Source organism: Pelophylax lessonae, assembly GCF_965119305.1.
Source record: "Pelophylax lessonae genome assembly, chromosome: 6".
Classification (NCBI taxonomy): Eukaryota; Metazoa; Chordata; class Amphibia; order Anura; family Ranidae; genus Pelophylax; species Pelophylax lessonae.
In genome coordinates, this window is record NC_138773.1 from 306,907,721 (window position 1) to 306,923,791 (window position 16,071).

Here is a 16,071-nt window from a genome sequence, read left to right on the forward strand (position 1 = left end):
GAACAGGAAATTTTGCAGCTCCCGAAACGCATTGAATGTTCTACTTCTCCCCAATTAAAGCTGATTTGGTCTCTTTGATTATTGGTCTGGTGCTCTTGTTGTACTTTTTGTTTATTAGAAGCTGTGTAAAGTAGTATTGATCATGTAGGGCAGTGATATATAAATGAGAATTTTGGAAAGCCTTGCTTTTCATACTGAGAACTAAAAATTCTCATACATTTTTTTTTGGTAACCAGTACTGGGTTATGAGAGTTACGTATCTGAGTAAGTGCCTTCAGTTCAAGGTCAAACCTTATGAAGATGAGTTTGGTAGATGATGACGGACATTTTCATGGTTTCTCTACTCACCATGGCACGTGGCATTGCCTGCGATCTCTCCTCTTTTGAAGCGCCCTTTCCTTTCCACACAAAGACCTTTATTCCTCCTTGATCCAAGATATAGCAGTCCTGCCCAGGACAAGACGGGAGTCATTAAGCTTACACGGCAAACCAATTATTAGCTTGACAAAATGATGTTTGAGTGACAGAAGCCCCACCAGACTGTCTGAAGGGATTAAAGTGTACTTAAAGCCAAAACATTTTCTTTTATTGAGAAGAGAATGTGGAAGGGTTAGATCTAGTGACCACACCAGGCCGCAGAACCCCAGACCACAGCAGGACAGGACCCCCAGGACAGGACAGGACCCCCGGTTCACTCACCCTGCCTGGACATCGGCGACGGTGACAGCGATAGCGGCGGCGGCTTTATCTCCCTGTCTTCTGCTTCTCATCCCTCCTCCTCCTCCATGCCCAATGGCATGGCTTCCCCTTTCGGCCAATCGGGAAACGGGTCTCAGAACCCGCTTCCTGATTGGCCAGGAGGAGGATCCATGTGACAATATCGAATTTTCACTCGCTATTTTCACACAACTGGGTGGGCTCGGGGCGCAGTGCTCTGCGCCCCGAGCCCACCCTTATTTTTAGCCTATTGGAGCCTCTGGCTCTAATCACATAGCTAAAAAAAAAAGCCCCATTGAAGTCCATGCGTCCAGCGCTCCGCATGTAGATTAGGGGGCCAGACGCATGGATGGGGGAGGGGGCCCCAATACACCAGCCGTCACTGCCCGGAAGTGATGCCACTCATGACATCACTTCCGGGTTTTTACGTGGAGACCCGATCAGAACCGAATGCGGCTTTGATCGGGTCTTCGGCGGCCGTGCAGGAAGGCGGCGGGAGGGGGGGGGACGTCCCCTCCCACTCCTTGTAAGGACAGCCGAGCGGCTTCTCATTTGCATCGGTTGTCATTACAAGACAGCCGACCTTCGGCTATGGACGCCTGTACCAGGGTGATGCCTCTAGCTGGCAAGGGGTGGTAATTTAGTGATCCAGGGCAAAGATGCCAAACTGCACCCCTCCCCATTCATGTGCAAGCTTACGGGATTCTACAACCAGCAGTCTCTCACTTGTCAAAATCACTGTGAAGCTCAGTTTTAACACTGGGCACATGCTTGTGTTGATGGCTTTCTCCTCCACTCCTGGCTCTCCCCTGGACACTTCTCCACTCGGTGGTGCAGGCTGTGCTCTCTCTCTCCCTCCTCCTTCCTCCTGTGTGTCTGTGAACACCACCCCAGCTTGGAGTGCTTCACTCTCAGCACCACGTCCCGGCTCTGTCCTCCTCTCCTCGCTGGGGCTGACGGGAGTAGTGATGCCAGAAGGAAAGCACACCCATCTCTACAGTAAACCATTGCGCCCAGGGCAGCTTTCCCTCCAGCCCACCCCTTATCCTGGCCCTGATGAGAGCAGTGGAGCTACTCTCTCTCTCTCTCCCTTCTCACTGGACTCTGTGAAAGCAGCAGCTTCTGCTGCTGTCAATCAAATCCAGTGACGAGGGAGCAGGGGGTGGGGCCGAACTGCAGTATGTGTGTCAATAGATGCACACAGTCTTACTCAAGATCAAGCCTGCACGAGTACCCCCCTAGCAAGTGGCTTGTTTGGGAGGAACTCAAATGGGGGGAGAAGCCGTAGCACCAGCAGGGGACCCCAGAAGAGGAGGATCAGGCTGCTCTATGCAATGGCTTTATGGAATTATATGGAAGTACCGGTATACCATGTTTGTTATTTTAGAAAAAAAAATATCTTTAATATCACTTTAAGATAAATGTGATTTAAACTACAGGGATTTTAATTTGTCAGGGGGTGGGTTCTACTTGTTTTATGGAGGATGTCTGCTATAATCTATCGTGTATGTGTGCTCTTTAGGATAGCTGGACTTACATTGTGGTCCAACAAGTCCTTAGTCAAAGGCTTAGTAGCCACTTCCTGGACCATCAGGTTTCCATTCTGATCTGACACTCTGTGTACAAAAGAAATTTAGGCATTTTAGTAAATACACAAATAAAATGTACAATTCTTCGGAGTCATAATGAGTACAGAAAAATGTTCTGGCTTGTTGTACAATAATGCTGGGAAACTAGGGGTTCAAATCTGATTCCCATCTTCCAGGACTTTCTCGGCACGGTGAAAGTCTCATCCTTCTAAGCAAGTAAACATCACTGTCTGCCTTTTATTTTAATTCAAAAGAGAAGTTGGGCTTTTTTTTTTTTTTTAAATCATAACTGTTTAGGTTGCACATCTGTCCCCCGCCGACTCTAACACTGAGAACCGAGCGATCAAACACTGCTGATCGCTCAGAGCTCCCTGAGCAGAGAGCTGGTGAATATCAGTCACCGCTCTCTGCTCCGCCGACCCCGTGCTCACTGGTGTGATGGGCTGTGGAGAGGGGGGCGGGAGCAGCCAGCTGTCTGCTGAAAATGGTTCTGCACTCCTTTGATCCACAGGGGAAGTACAACCAAATGAGCTTTGGCTGTACATCTCCTTTAAAGTGTTACTAAACCCAGGAGCCTGCAGTCACTATACCTTGTCTCCCCAGGATCCTGCATTCACTATATCTGGTCTCCCCAAGAGCCTGCAGTCACTATATCTGGTCTCCCTAAGAGCCTGCAGTCACTATATCTGGTCTCCTCAGGAGCCTGCAGTCACTATATCTGGTCTCCCCAGGAGCCTTCATTCACTATATCTGGTCTCCCCAGGAGCCTGCAGTCACTATATCTGGTCTCCCCAGGAGCCTGCATTCACTATGTCAGGTCTCCCCAGGAGCCTGCATTCACTATATTTGATTTCCCCAGGAGCCTGCATTCACTATATCTGGTCTCCCCAGGAGTCTGCAGTCACTATATCTGGTCTCCCCAGTAGCCTGCATTCACTATATCTGGTCTCCCCAGCAACCTGCATTCACTATATCTGGTCTCCCCAGGAGCCTGCATTGACTATATCTGGTCTCCCCAGGAGCCCGCAGTCACTATATCTGGTCTCCCCAGGAGCCTGAATTCACTATATCTGATCTCCCCAGTAGCCTGCATTCTCACTATATCTGGTCTCCCCAAGAGCCTGCATTCACTATATCTGGTCTCCCCAGGAGCCTGCATTAACTATATCTGGTCTCCACAGGAGCCTGCAGTCCCTATATATGGTCTCTCCAGGAGCCTGCAGTCACTGTATCTGTTCTCCCACAGTACACAGAACATGGAACTACAATTATTTTAGTAAATATAAACTGCTAAATACCTTTTCACGTCAGCAGTATATAGCAGTCTTGTGACTAATATCAGTGTCTGGTTAAAGCTTGCAGGATAAGTTTTCATTCTTCTCCGACTGTCCTATGAGGCTGCAGGACCCCTAACCCTCTGTCTGGACAGTGCTGTTTGGCCCTGTGCTGATCACATGCAGCCCCCCCTCCCCCCAAAAAAAAAAACTTTATAGCGATACACACCAAACCGAGCATGTGCAGAGTGCCCCCAAGGCTCTGTACTATCAGCAAATAGATTGGGGACAGTGGAAGAAGGGAAGGATCAGAGAATACAGCCTTTTTACACAACGCAGGGGATTAACCCCTTGGGTTTTTACAGTGAGTATAACAAGCATGCTTTACTGCATATACACACTTATTTTACTGTTGTAGGTTTAGTAACACTTTAATGTAAAAGAAACCTTCTCTAAATATCTTAACTGGGTTACATTTTGTTTTCTAGCATATTATATAAAAAAAAAAAATAATAATAATAATTTTCCTTTTCTCACAAAAATACTCTTTTTGCCTTTTTTCATCCTTTTTTTTTCCAACTCAGTACTGCTGATTTCTTTCAGCCTCTTGCAGCCACTTCCAGTCTATATGTATTTGCTTCATTGTCAGTTGAACATTATTGCTTTGGACCTAAGAGTGTCAACTGCACTTTGTGTTTTGGCACAGCCACCTAAAGTATTACATGGGAAGCATGAAACAGGGAATCCAAGTAGATGCAAAATTGGGAGGCCACCACATAACAGGAATTGCCTGAAAATATTACTTCAGAAAATATTTTAGCTGCAAATTTAAAATAAATAAAATAAAAAATAAATAATAACAGCAGCTTTTTAAATTACATTAACATGTAAAAGTCTATATGAGACTCTTAGGGCCCCCTTCACACCTCAAAGCTTGAAGTTCCAAAACGCTGGAGGAGAAAGAAAATCAATTATTGTCTGGAGGTGGGTCACATCTCCGCTCCAAGTTGCCTGAAGCAATGAAGCTCAAAAAAGTTCTGGAGTTTTTTTGTAGCTCAAATTGGGCAGATTTGCGTATTTTTGGCATGTTTTTTTTTTTCCCCATGGAAATTAATAGAAATGTGCTTTTTTGCGTGTTTTTTCATGATTTTCTGCTCAAATTAAATTAAAGAAAAAATAAAAAATAGTAATATATGAATAAATAAATGTAAAATAAATACAAAAATAACTAAAATTCATCAGAAATAAATAATAAATAAATACAATTAATTAATAATATGCAATAATATATAAATCAATAATAATTAACCCCTAATCTTTAAAAAAATGTACCTACTTAATTAATTTATTATTAATTTATAATAATAATAATAAAATAATAATAAGCACTTAAACCCCAACAAAAAAGATTATTGTTATTATTATTATTAATAATAATAATAATAATAATAATAATAACAATAATAACAATAATAACAATAATAATAATATTTTTAAATGTATTTTTGTTAGGGTTAGGGTGTTTTTTTATTAATATTTTATTATTATTATTATTATTATTATTATTATTATTATTACTATTTTTTTTTAAGGGTTAGGGGTTCATTCTTTATTATTACATAGTATTCATTTATTGTATTTACCTATTTATGATTATTTTTATTTATTTGTGTACTTATTTTACATTTATGTGTTAATTTATTATATTAATTGTTATATTAATTGTAGTATTATTAACAACCTAACCCAGCCTTTCTCAACCTTTTCAATACAGAGGAACCCTTGAAATAAATTTCTGGTCACGGGGGAACCACTGCTAAGAATTAAAAACCTACAACTCATGACACATTAGTGTGACAGTCAGTGGGATGAATTCTCCTTACTCTTGTCAACATTGGGAAGAATTACCTTACAGATAGCTAAAAGAAACAATGGTGTCATTGGGAACTTATCTGAGAGGCAGAAATTGCCCATTGCTCAAGGATCCCCTAGCAACCTCAGGAGGAACCCTGGTTGAGAAACCCTGCCCTAACCCTTAACAAAAAATGAAAAACATAATAAATAATAAAACAATAAATAAAATTTAAACCCCCAACCAAAACCCTAACCCCTAATCCTAACTCTAACCTAACCCTACCCAAACCTTAAGGCTAACCTTTTATCCTTTTTACAAAAAAAATAATAAATTAATAATAATAATAAAACAAGAATTAAAAACTGATGGAAAAGCTAAAAAAGCTGAAAAACGTAGCAACAAATGATGCAACAGATGATAGTTTTCACTATTGGCTACTAAAATAATAATGGCAAAGCTCAAACGCTGTATAAAAATGTGCCAAAACTGCGCATAAAACGCCTGAAAACCGCTCAAAGACGCCATGCTCAGGTGTGAATGCAGCCTTAGACATGTGGAAGTGACCGAAGAAGGGGTCCATATGACCTGGTTACCACTTCAGTTGATGGGGAAAGGGAGACTTATGCCTCGTACACACGCATTGATAGTTGGCCGTGAATTTTCGGCCAACGTCCGATCGGCCGATTTTCGGCTTGTTAGTATGATGCTTTCGACAACCGACTCCGACTTTTCGGCCGAAAAAAATCTGGTGTGCAGGCTATAAAATTTTTGTTGGCCGTCAACAGAACGGCCGATTTTCCGTCAGTCAGTACAGATTTCGGCAGACAAAAACTGATGAGCAAGACTGGGCATGCTCAGAGAAGAAAAAGCACACGGAAAGTAAACCAGAACATGACATCACTTCTGAAGTTGATTTTTGTTGGCCGAGAAAATTAGTGTGCAGTCTAGAGCGCATTTCAACCAACACAACAACACTGGACAAAAGACGGCCGATCGGTCGGCCGATAATCGTTGCGTGTGTACGAGGCATTACTTCTTCAGAGGATTTCTGAATGGGCAAACCAAATCGCACTGGAGATCATCAGCTGAGCAAATGTATAACATCTACCGTACTTCTCCTAATTAGTGCTTGGAAGCCATCCTTTGGCTTTCCTAAATGTTTCCATGACCGTCCTGTGTCCACTTACTGATATAACTTAAGAGAGGACTTGGCGGCGGAGTCCACCACATCATCAGAAATGGGAGGTTTAATCGACTTTTTTGGTCCTAATACTTGATCATTTTCCAGGATTTGCATTAGTTTAGGTGTTGCTCCTTCATCATCTCCTTCCACCACAAAAACGTGAGTACGTCCCCCGCGCTCCCGGTCACGGATGTCTTTTGCCAGGTTCATCCCCTGAAATCAATTTAACTTTTTTTTATTTTTTACAAACTCATTTTATTAAAAAAAAAAAAAAAGGTTTTTAGTACAAATAATAAATATCATATATCATATAGTCATATATTGTCACAATTGGTGTATTTGTGGAAAACAGCATATAAAGCATTACAGTTGAATCAAGATGTTAGTCACATTGTCGTTAATGTGCGAGGATAAGGATGGCAATAAAAAAAATCGCATTAAAAAACCAGGTACCCGCTCCCACTTCCGGATATGATCGCCGCAATCGCTGTGCGGCAATCTACGCAATTTCCAGCCTATTTATGAAATATTTTTAATTGATACTTATTGTTTCCAGGTAAAAAATATATATATATATATTTTTTTTCTTGCTAATGCTGTTTCTGTAAGCGGCCATTTTTACTATGGGCAAATGAAGCCCTGGATGTACTATTCTAGTACTCGCTGATGGGATATGGAGTAAAGAGTTAAAGTTTTTTTTTTTATAGCCAAATGATTTTTCATGAGTTTTCTTTCTTTCTTTCTTTTTTTACATTTAAAAATATATTTAGATGAATTTATAGTTAAATGCAGATACTGCTAAAGAATAAAATAGATTTTTACAATAAAGTGATTGTAAAGTTTCGTTTAAAAAACAAAAAAAAAAAAAATTATATTCAGACACAGGACCGTGACTCGGCCCCGCTCCCTCTCTCTCTCCTCATTGGCTCACTGACTTTGATTGACAGCAGCAGGAGCTTACCAATGAGGGGGGAGAGTCCTTGGACTTCATGGGTCTTGTGCAACATTGATGGATCGAGAAGGGGCTCAGATAAGTATGAGGGCAGCTGAGGGGGGCTGCTGCACACAGAAGGCTTTTTATCTTAATGCATAGAGTACAATAAAGTAATACTAAAGTCCTGTTTTTTTTTTCTTTAAAAATACCAAACATGTTATACTTACCTGCTCTGTGCATTGGTATTGCACAGGGTGGCCCCCGATCCTCCTCTTCTCGGGTCCCTTTTTGATGCTCCTGGCCCCTCCCTGCTGTTGAGTTCCCCCACAGCAAGCAGCTTGCTATGGAGGCACCCGAGCCGAGCTGCAGCTCCGTGTGTCTATTCAGACACAGAGCTGCAGTTTGGCCCCGCCCCTTCTCTCTCCTGATTAACTAACTGATTTTGAATGATAGCCATGGGAGCCAATCAGGAGGGAGAGGGACTCGTGGACATCACTGGACAGAGATGGGGCTCAGGTAAGTATTAGGGGTGCTGGGGCGGCTGCTACACACAGAAGGCTTTTTATCTTAATGCATAGAATGCATTGCTTCCTGACTTTACAACTCCTTTAAGGCTGGGTTCACAAACATGCAAATTGGATGCGGGTTTCCCCACATCCAATTCGCATGATAGGCGAGTGTGACCGACTCTCAGTGGAGCCGGTTCACACAGGTCCAGGGCGACCGCGGTCCGCATTCAAAAAGGGTCCTGTGCATCTTTGGGTCCAATTCAGGTGTGAATTCTGGCAATAATTCGGACCTGATTCACACCTGAACCGGTAAACAGAGACGCACCAGACCCCAGGCACAAACCAGCAGCCGCATATGTGTGAACCCAGCCTAACTTACAAAAGATTCTTAGAGATCAGGTTGTAGAAATGAAATTTAGTATTATAATGAGATTTAAATATTGAAGTTTTTTTTTTATAAATTTTTTTTTATGTTTTTTTTTACATTCAGTAAGTTAGTATTTTACAATTATTTAGGGATACTTACTTGTAAAAATCTTCATATTATTGTTTCAGACTAGATATTGATTTGACTATATTTGTCATTATACATGTTTATAGCCCTAAAGAGGGGGGTGTTGGGCACTTGTGACTGGCAATGCCCAGAGGCATTGGATTTTCATGGTGAGTTGAACTAAAACCCCAATTTGGACCATATTAGTGACGGAGCACTTCTATTCTTTATCTCGTTGGCATGTTTCTCTTATAAATGACCACCTTTTAAAACATCCCATTCAGTTTAAAATAGAAATGAAAGGCAAAAAATGTTTGCTTAGATATAAAATATTATAAATACCCTTTTCCCCTTCTTTGTAAGTGTTCTCAGCTGTGAGAGAAGAAACAGCAGCAGACTGAGCTTCCCAATGACAGGCTGTGCGGGGGGGGGGGGGGGGGGGCGTGTCAGGACAAGTCTGATCTTTGTAGGAGAGCAGGCTGAGTTCCCAGCATAGCTAGAGAACTGCCCCCCATCTCCATCCAGCAATATCGACGAGTGCATCGGCCGCCCGGGACTCCCCTCCTGATTGGCCGAGATACAGCAGCAGCATCATTGGCTCCCGCTCCTGTCAATTAATCTCAGTTAGCCAATGAGGAGAGAGGGGGGGGGGTGGGGTGTAATCGTGGCTCCGTGTCTGAATGGATACACAGAGTTGTAGCTCGGGTGCCCCCATAGCAAGCTGTTTGCTGTTGGGGCACTCAACAGGAGGGAGGGGCCAGGAGCACCGAAGAGGTACTCGAGAAGAGGAGAATATGGAATGTGCAAAACGACTACACAGAACAGGTAAGTATAACAGGTTGGTATTTTTATAGAATAAAAAAACAAAACTTTACAATAACTTTAACGCAAAAAGTCCCTTCCATTGCTCCCAGCCTCCTCAAAATCTCAAAATGTTTCTCATGTCAACTGACCTCCTGTTAGAGGGTGGCTACCTTCGTTCTCCATGGTCCCACTGTATGTAGGATTGTAACTGTGTTGCTATGGTTATTTTAGTGATTTTTATGGCATACATTTATAGAATAAAATTTTTAAGCAGTTAAGGTTCTCCTATTCATATGCTAATAAACTCATTAGACTGGTTCATGAAGCTCAGGACAGGAAGTGACATAGGCAGGAATTAGAGGGAGGGAAAAGGAAGCAAAAGTAGTTTTCCTTGACTCATAGAAACAAGACGTCTGGAAGAGATCCTGGATCTTGAAAGATGACTCCATCATAAAAAAAGACTGAAAATAGGAATGTTACCTGGGGATGACACTGAATCCACAACCCAATCTAAAGAGGTGCGCCGGGCTCCCCCCAAAAAGTCAGCAGCTACAAATACTATAGCTGCTGACTTTTAATATAAGGACAATTATCTGTCCAGGGATCCAGCGATGTCCTCACCTGAGCTGATTCTTCACTTGGCTTCGGGTGCAGGTGCCAGCATCACAAGTAAGGGAAACAGGAAGTGAGGCCTTGAGGCTTCACAGCCAGTTTCCTACTGCACATATGGCACTTTTCCACTGCAAGTAGCGGCTCGGCTCCACTCGGCACTGCTTGGCCCAGCTCCGCTCTGTTTGCCGCTCTGTTTGCTTTTCCACTGCGTGGTATGAGTCGGCACGTTTCAGCACTGTATAGGCTCTACTCGGCTCGGTTTGCTTTTCCACTAAAGTAGTAAGTGGGTGGGATTACAACGATTCTCTGACCAATCAGTGGCTAGTAGTGACAAACATTCAAGGCTGCATGCAAAGGATTGTGGGATATGGTATAGGTACGGCCCGCTTGGAACCCCAACTGAGGTGGTGCTGTTTAAGCGAGCCGTACCGAGCCATACCATGTAGTGGAAAAGCGCCGATGTACCAAACCGTACCGAACGGTTCTAACACGTACCATGCGGTACCATGCAGTGGAGAAGCGCCAAACCGAGCCGTACCATGCAGTGGAAAAGCGCCAATAGACGAGCCATGCTGCACCTTGTGAATGGTCCTGCAGTCTTCTGGGACCTGTGATGTGTCCCAAAAGACTGCGGAGGAAGGACCGAACTTCTGGCTCATATGGCCCTGATGCATCTGACCAAAAGTGGGAGCGGGTACCTGTTAAAAAACAGGTACCCGCTCCCTCTCAAAAAGTACCAAATGTGGCAGTGGAGGGAGGGAGGATTCACACAAGCGGAACTTAACCTTTTGGGTGAAGTTCAGCTTTAAGTAACTTTTAGTGTATCCTTCTTGCATATATTATCCATGCTAATTCACTGGGAAGGATAGATAGCTTGTGCATGTGTTGTATGCATACTTTGTGATACTTTGTATTCCGTGAATTGCTTTTCCTACAATTGTATGTGCAGCTTTTTTTTGTCTAGTAAAAGCATTAATAGACTACAGAGGTTTATGCTTCCTTGCTTTATCGCAAAGTAACCTTAAAAGACAAAGCAAACAGTAGCCACCCTCTCTTGCTTGCTCCCAAGATCAGATGGCCTATGGACTATAGGATTTTTAGTATGCATAGAGCAGTGCACATTACCACAACAAAGCAAGGGGGAAAAGGAGAGGTTTGGGAGCTCACGGAGGACATTACAAGGAGGCAGAACAACAAAGTGCAAACCATTTCATGAAAAGTAGATTACAGGCCCATTAAGTAGTTCACTTGTATGGATTCTTTTAATTGCTAAGATGTTTTAGGAGTAACAAAATGCACTCAATCACATTTTTATTTAATGTAGGCAGATAACTCAAGGATACATCCTACCTGGGTCCTGCACTTATCACTTTTCTATTAGCTGAAATAAATAACCAGGCAATATGTGAAATAAAGACCACTCGTACCCTCAGTCTCTCCATTCTGTTGCTTTCAGGTCCATTCCATTGGATGATCAACTTTCCCAGGTCCACCAAGAACACATCCCCGGTATTAAAGCTGCTCCAGTCAAAAGGCACCTATGAATACAGAGTCATCTTGTCAGTGGTAAAGTTTTGCTCTTTAAATGATGACTTGAAATCAATATTGCAATATTTAACCTGTAGCACCCTCCTAGCATAGGTGCTAGGCAAATTTAGTTTTTGGCTCCTTCGGTGATCTTTTGTTCTGGTATGCTCAGGGTTCCACAGGCTGGGAGTTTGATTGCTTCCCCTTGACTCTGGGGGGAGATTCCAGAATATAGGGAGGAAGATTCAGATGAGCAGCCTGAATATTTATCATGGCCTGGCCAGTCCCTGGAGAGGAGTGTCCCGAAGGTGGCTGGGGAGGTGATAAATAGTGATGCATTGAAGGGATTGTGACTTCTCCCCAGCAGCATTCCAAAGCCTCAGGGGTCACTGCCCAGAGACAGTCCATGGACTAAGTTACTCTTCTTTGAGGTCTCAGCAGTGTCAGGGCAGAAGGCCTGAAGTAATCTTCTGAAGAGTTGGCTATAGGACTTCACCATAGGAATTGGGTCTGAAGAAGGATTGTCTCCCTCACTGGACTGTGTCCAGAAGAAGCTGGGGAGGGGGGTGGTGTGCAGCTGTTCAGGGGACTTTTAAGTAATGACTCTGAACTGATTCCTGGTGGCTGTGTGTGCTTTTGGGATATAATTCCAGAGGTAGCTTGGGCTGAGACAGCGCTCATAGAGTCTCAGAGTACTGGCCGTTCTCCTTTCCTGGAGTGTGAGCCTAGAGAAGAGTGTCCTCTTGTTACTGTGCAGCATTTTGGAGTACCCCATGCCCTAAGCCCTCTCCTGTTTAAAGTTCTACAAGCAATATATTTCAAAAAGACATCCCCTAGACTAAGTTATTGGAGCCAGAGTGTGGGGACTCAACCCCCCGTGGCTCTGTAGACTGAAGAGCAGTGTTTCTCAACTCCGGTCCTCAGGGCAGACTAACAGGCCAGGTTTGCAAGAAAACTGAAATACATCACAGGTGATATAATTTGCTGCTCAGTGATTGCAGTATTCTAGTCTGCATCTCCCCAAGGTAATACTTAAAACCTGGCCTGTTAGTGTGCCCTGAGGACCGGAGTTGAAAAACACTGCTGTAGAGTATAGAGACTTAAAAATACGCTCAGCGGCTTCCGCCAAAGTCCCAGGAGCACTTTCGCTCTATGTAGACCTTGGAAGGGTCTTACATTGTAACTGAAGGCAAAACTTTTTTTATTAGTTTTAGATAAAGGGATTAGAACACCTGTCAGGTTTTTATTGCTCTCTATGTCCCCACTAGGGAGATTCACCCTCTCTAGTCTTCCTGGTGACTTTTATTGAAAGGGAAAGAAAATCCCTAATTTTAAGTGGTAACCAGAACAAGGGTAATCTTCCAATGGGACACAAGTTCCGGTGACCCTGATGTCTATCCAGGGAGTTCCTTACTTTGGAGGGATATCCTCTCAATTCCTGTTTTGGCTATGGTACAGGAAGTGAAGGGAAATCTCCCCAATGGAATGAAGATGGCACAAAAAACTGACAGGGGTTATAACCCCCCCCCCCCCTTCCTCTCTTACTCTGTCCAAAATTAAAAACAAGTTTTGCATTTAGTTTAACTTTAAAGGAAGGAAGCATCTACATTCTGATCTGTTTAGTTGTGCCACAGATTGGCTGGCACTGCCTGAACGTCACCCTTCTGTCCGCACTCACATGATCCACACTGTGGCTGTATTTGGGTACTGGCCATTGGACAGAGGCTGTAGAAGCACATAGTGGAGTATAACACAACTAGTCTTAGCAGGTTAGGTGGTGGACAGTGGGGTTGTTGTAAAATAGAACACCTGACCATCAAACTTATACAGGTTTGTATCCCATTCCAAAACAATGAGTATTAATATATAGTTGCCCTTCTTTGTGTCTATAACAGCCTCAACTATTCTGGGAATTCCAACAAAAAATGGTCCAGGCGCTAATCCTTTGAACAGATTCCGGAGAGGTCATATATCCAAAATGGCTATAATATTGTGGATAAGACCAAAAATAAATGTTACACCCATGCTGCCAAATCCCTAACATGGGATGATGTTCAAACTGTCAAAACTGTAGAAAAGAGGGATGGCGCACTGTGGTGTATATATTAAGAAATACTGCATGAATTATTGGCAAGAGAGTATCAAAATAAACCATAGAATTTTAATGATACAAGTTAAAATAAAAATGACAGCCAAACCGATCCTGGAGTCTCCGAGTCTCCCTGGGGTGCTGTGGGAATCCCAAGCTGTAAGAAGCAGGGCAATCCAATCCCAAGAGATGGTGATGAACAGGGAGAGGTGATAAGGGACCTCTGGTGTGCCAAGGGACGTCACTGCGGCTAGAGGAGACTTGATGGGTACTGTGTGCGGCCGCTACACTGACCCAAAGCCGGGTCCTCCGCGAACGCCGGATCTGTCGCGTAGATTACGTCACCGGAAGTCGACCGGAAACTCAATGGAACGCTTGGCCGGATGTTAATGGTGACACGCACGCTTCTGGTTGCCGCAACTACATGTTTCGCGCGCATGCGCTTTGTCAAGTTGCGGTAACGGGAAACCAGAAGCCATTTAAAGCCTACTAAAGCCGCACACAGTACCCATCAAGTCTCCTCTAGCCGCAGTGACGTCCCTTGGCACACCGGAGGTCCCTTATCACCTCTCCCTGTTCATCACCATCTCTTGGGATTGGATTGCCCTGCATCTCACAGCTTGGGATTCCCACAGCACCCCAGGGAGACTCGGAGACTCCAGGATCGGTTTGGCTGTCATTTTTATTTTAACTTGTATCATTAAAATTCTATGGTTTATCTTGATACTCTCTTGCCAATAATTCATGCAGTATTTCTTAATATATACACCACAGTGCACCATCCCTCTTTTCTACAGTTTTAACTATTCTGGGAAGGCTTCCCACAACATTTTGGAGTGTGTCTGGGGGAATGTGTGCCCCTTTCAGCCAAAAGAACATTTGTAAGGTCAGGTACTGATGTTGATTGAGAAGACCTGGCTCAATAAAATTAATCCCAAAGAAGGTTCAAAGCCATGGCTCTGTACAGGCCTTTGGAATTCCTCCACACTAAACTCCAATTCATCCCAAATGTGCTCAGTAGGGTTGAGGTCATGGCTCTGTGCGGGACACTCAAGTTCCTCCGCACAAAACCCATCTAACCGTCTTTAAAGAGATTTTGGATGAGAAGACCTGTCTCATTTCAGTCCATCCCGTAGGTGTTCAGTTGGGTTGAGTTCCGGGGTCTGTGCCGAATACTTGAGTTCCTTCACACCAAACTCATCAAGCCATGTCTTTATGGAGATTTTAGATGAGAAGACCTGGCTCATTCCAATTAATCAAAAAGGTGTTCAGTAGGGTTGAGGTCAGGGCTCTGTACAGGACACTCAACCAAACTCATCTAACCACGTCTTATTGAAGCTGACTTTGTACACAGGGACACAGTCATGCTGGAACAGGAAAGGGCCTTCTCCAAATTGTTACCACAAGCCTGGAAGATTACAATTGTCTTAAAAAACTTTGTGCGCTGCAGTATTAATAGTTCACTTTACTGGAAACCCCTGAACTCAGTTATGGAGGGGGTACACATACTTTTGACCAGATAGTGTATATTTAATACCTACAAGCCTTTTACAAATGACAAAGGCTTTTCAAATCTTTTAGTTTGCTAAAAAGGGTGAATTTATTGGCCTTTTTATATTTAATATTGTGTTCCTGATTAAAATAGGGAAATCCAAGTACCTAAAAACCACTTTAGCTGCATTTGTCTATGCTGATATTATCAGGATTCACAGTCTTCTGGTGCAGCATAAGAAGATTTACCTCTCCAGCTAAAACATTCTTCTTCCCCTTGACGTGCAGGAGACGTTTAACGTTGTAGGTGTTTGTCTCTACCTGCTTCATTCCTGATGCTACCCCTCCATTTTTATATCTAAGGGAGAAGAGAGAGAAAATTCACATGTTAAAGTGTATGCATACTATTGGCTGGAATACAGTGGTGGCTGGTGCTCCATGGGCTGAGGGGGGGGGGGGGCAAATGGACCGCACCATACCCCCCCCCCCCCGGCCACACCAGGCCGCACACTATACCCCCCCCCCGGCCCACCACAGCAGGACAGGGGACAGGACACAGGGGACAGGAGAGGACAGGGGACAGGACAGAGGACAGAGGGCAGGAACCCCCCGCTCACTCACCCTGCCTGGATATCTGCAGCAGCAGGCGGCGGCTTCGACTTCTTCCTCCTGTCTTCTGCGTCTCCTCCCTCCTCCTCCATGCCCAATGGCATGGCTTCTCCTTTCGGACAATCGGGAAATGGGTCTCAAGACCCCCTTCCTGATTGGCCAGGAGGAGGATCTGTGTAACAATATCACATTTTTATTCGCTATTGTCACACAACTGGGTGGGCTTGGGGTGCAGTGCTCTGCGCCCGAGCCCATCCTTTTTTTTAGCCTATGAGAGCCTCTGGCTCTAATCACATGGATAAAAAAAAAAGCCCCATTGAAGTCCATGCGTCTGGCGCCCCACATGTAGATTAGGGGGCCGGACGCATGGATAGGGGGGCCCAAT

General features: G+C 43.8%; 1 protein-coding gene across 1 annotated transcript in view; it reads right to left on the reverse strand.

Annotated features, from left to right (window-relative positions):
- Positions 1-16,071, reverse strand: part of VIL1 (villin 1) — a 92,825-nt gene that overhangs the window by 33,600 nt on the left and 43,154 nt on the right. The window contains exons 5-9 of the mRNA XM_082260097.1: positions 15,327-15,435; positions 11,398-11,508; positions 6,623-6,831; positions 2,255-2,333; positions 349-447 (exon numbers count right to left, since the gene is read on the reverse strand). Of these exons, the coding sequence (XP_082116223.1) occupies positions 349-447; positions 2,255-2,333; positions 6,623-6,831; positions 11,398-11,508; positions 15,327-15,435 (607 nt within the window). The remainder of the gene's footprint in view (positions 1-348; positions 448-2,254; positions 2,334-6,622; positions 6,832-11,397; positions 11,509-15,326; positions 15,436-16,071) is intronic.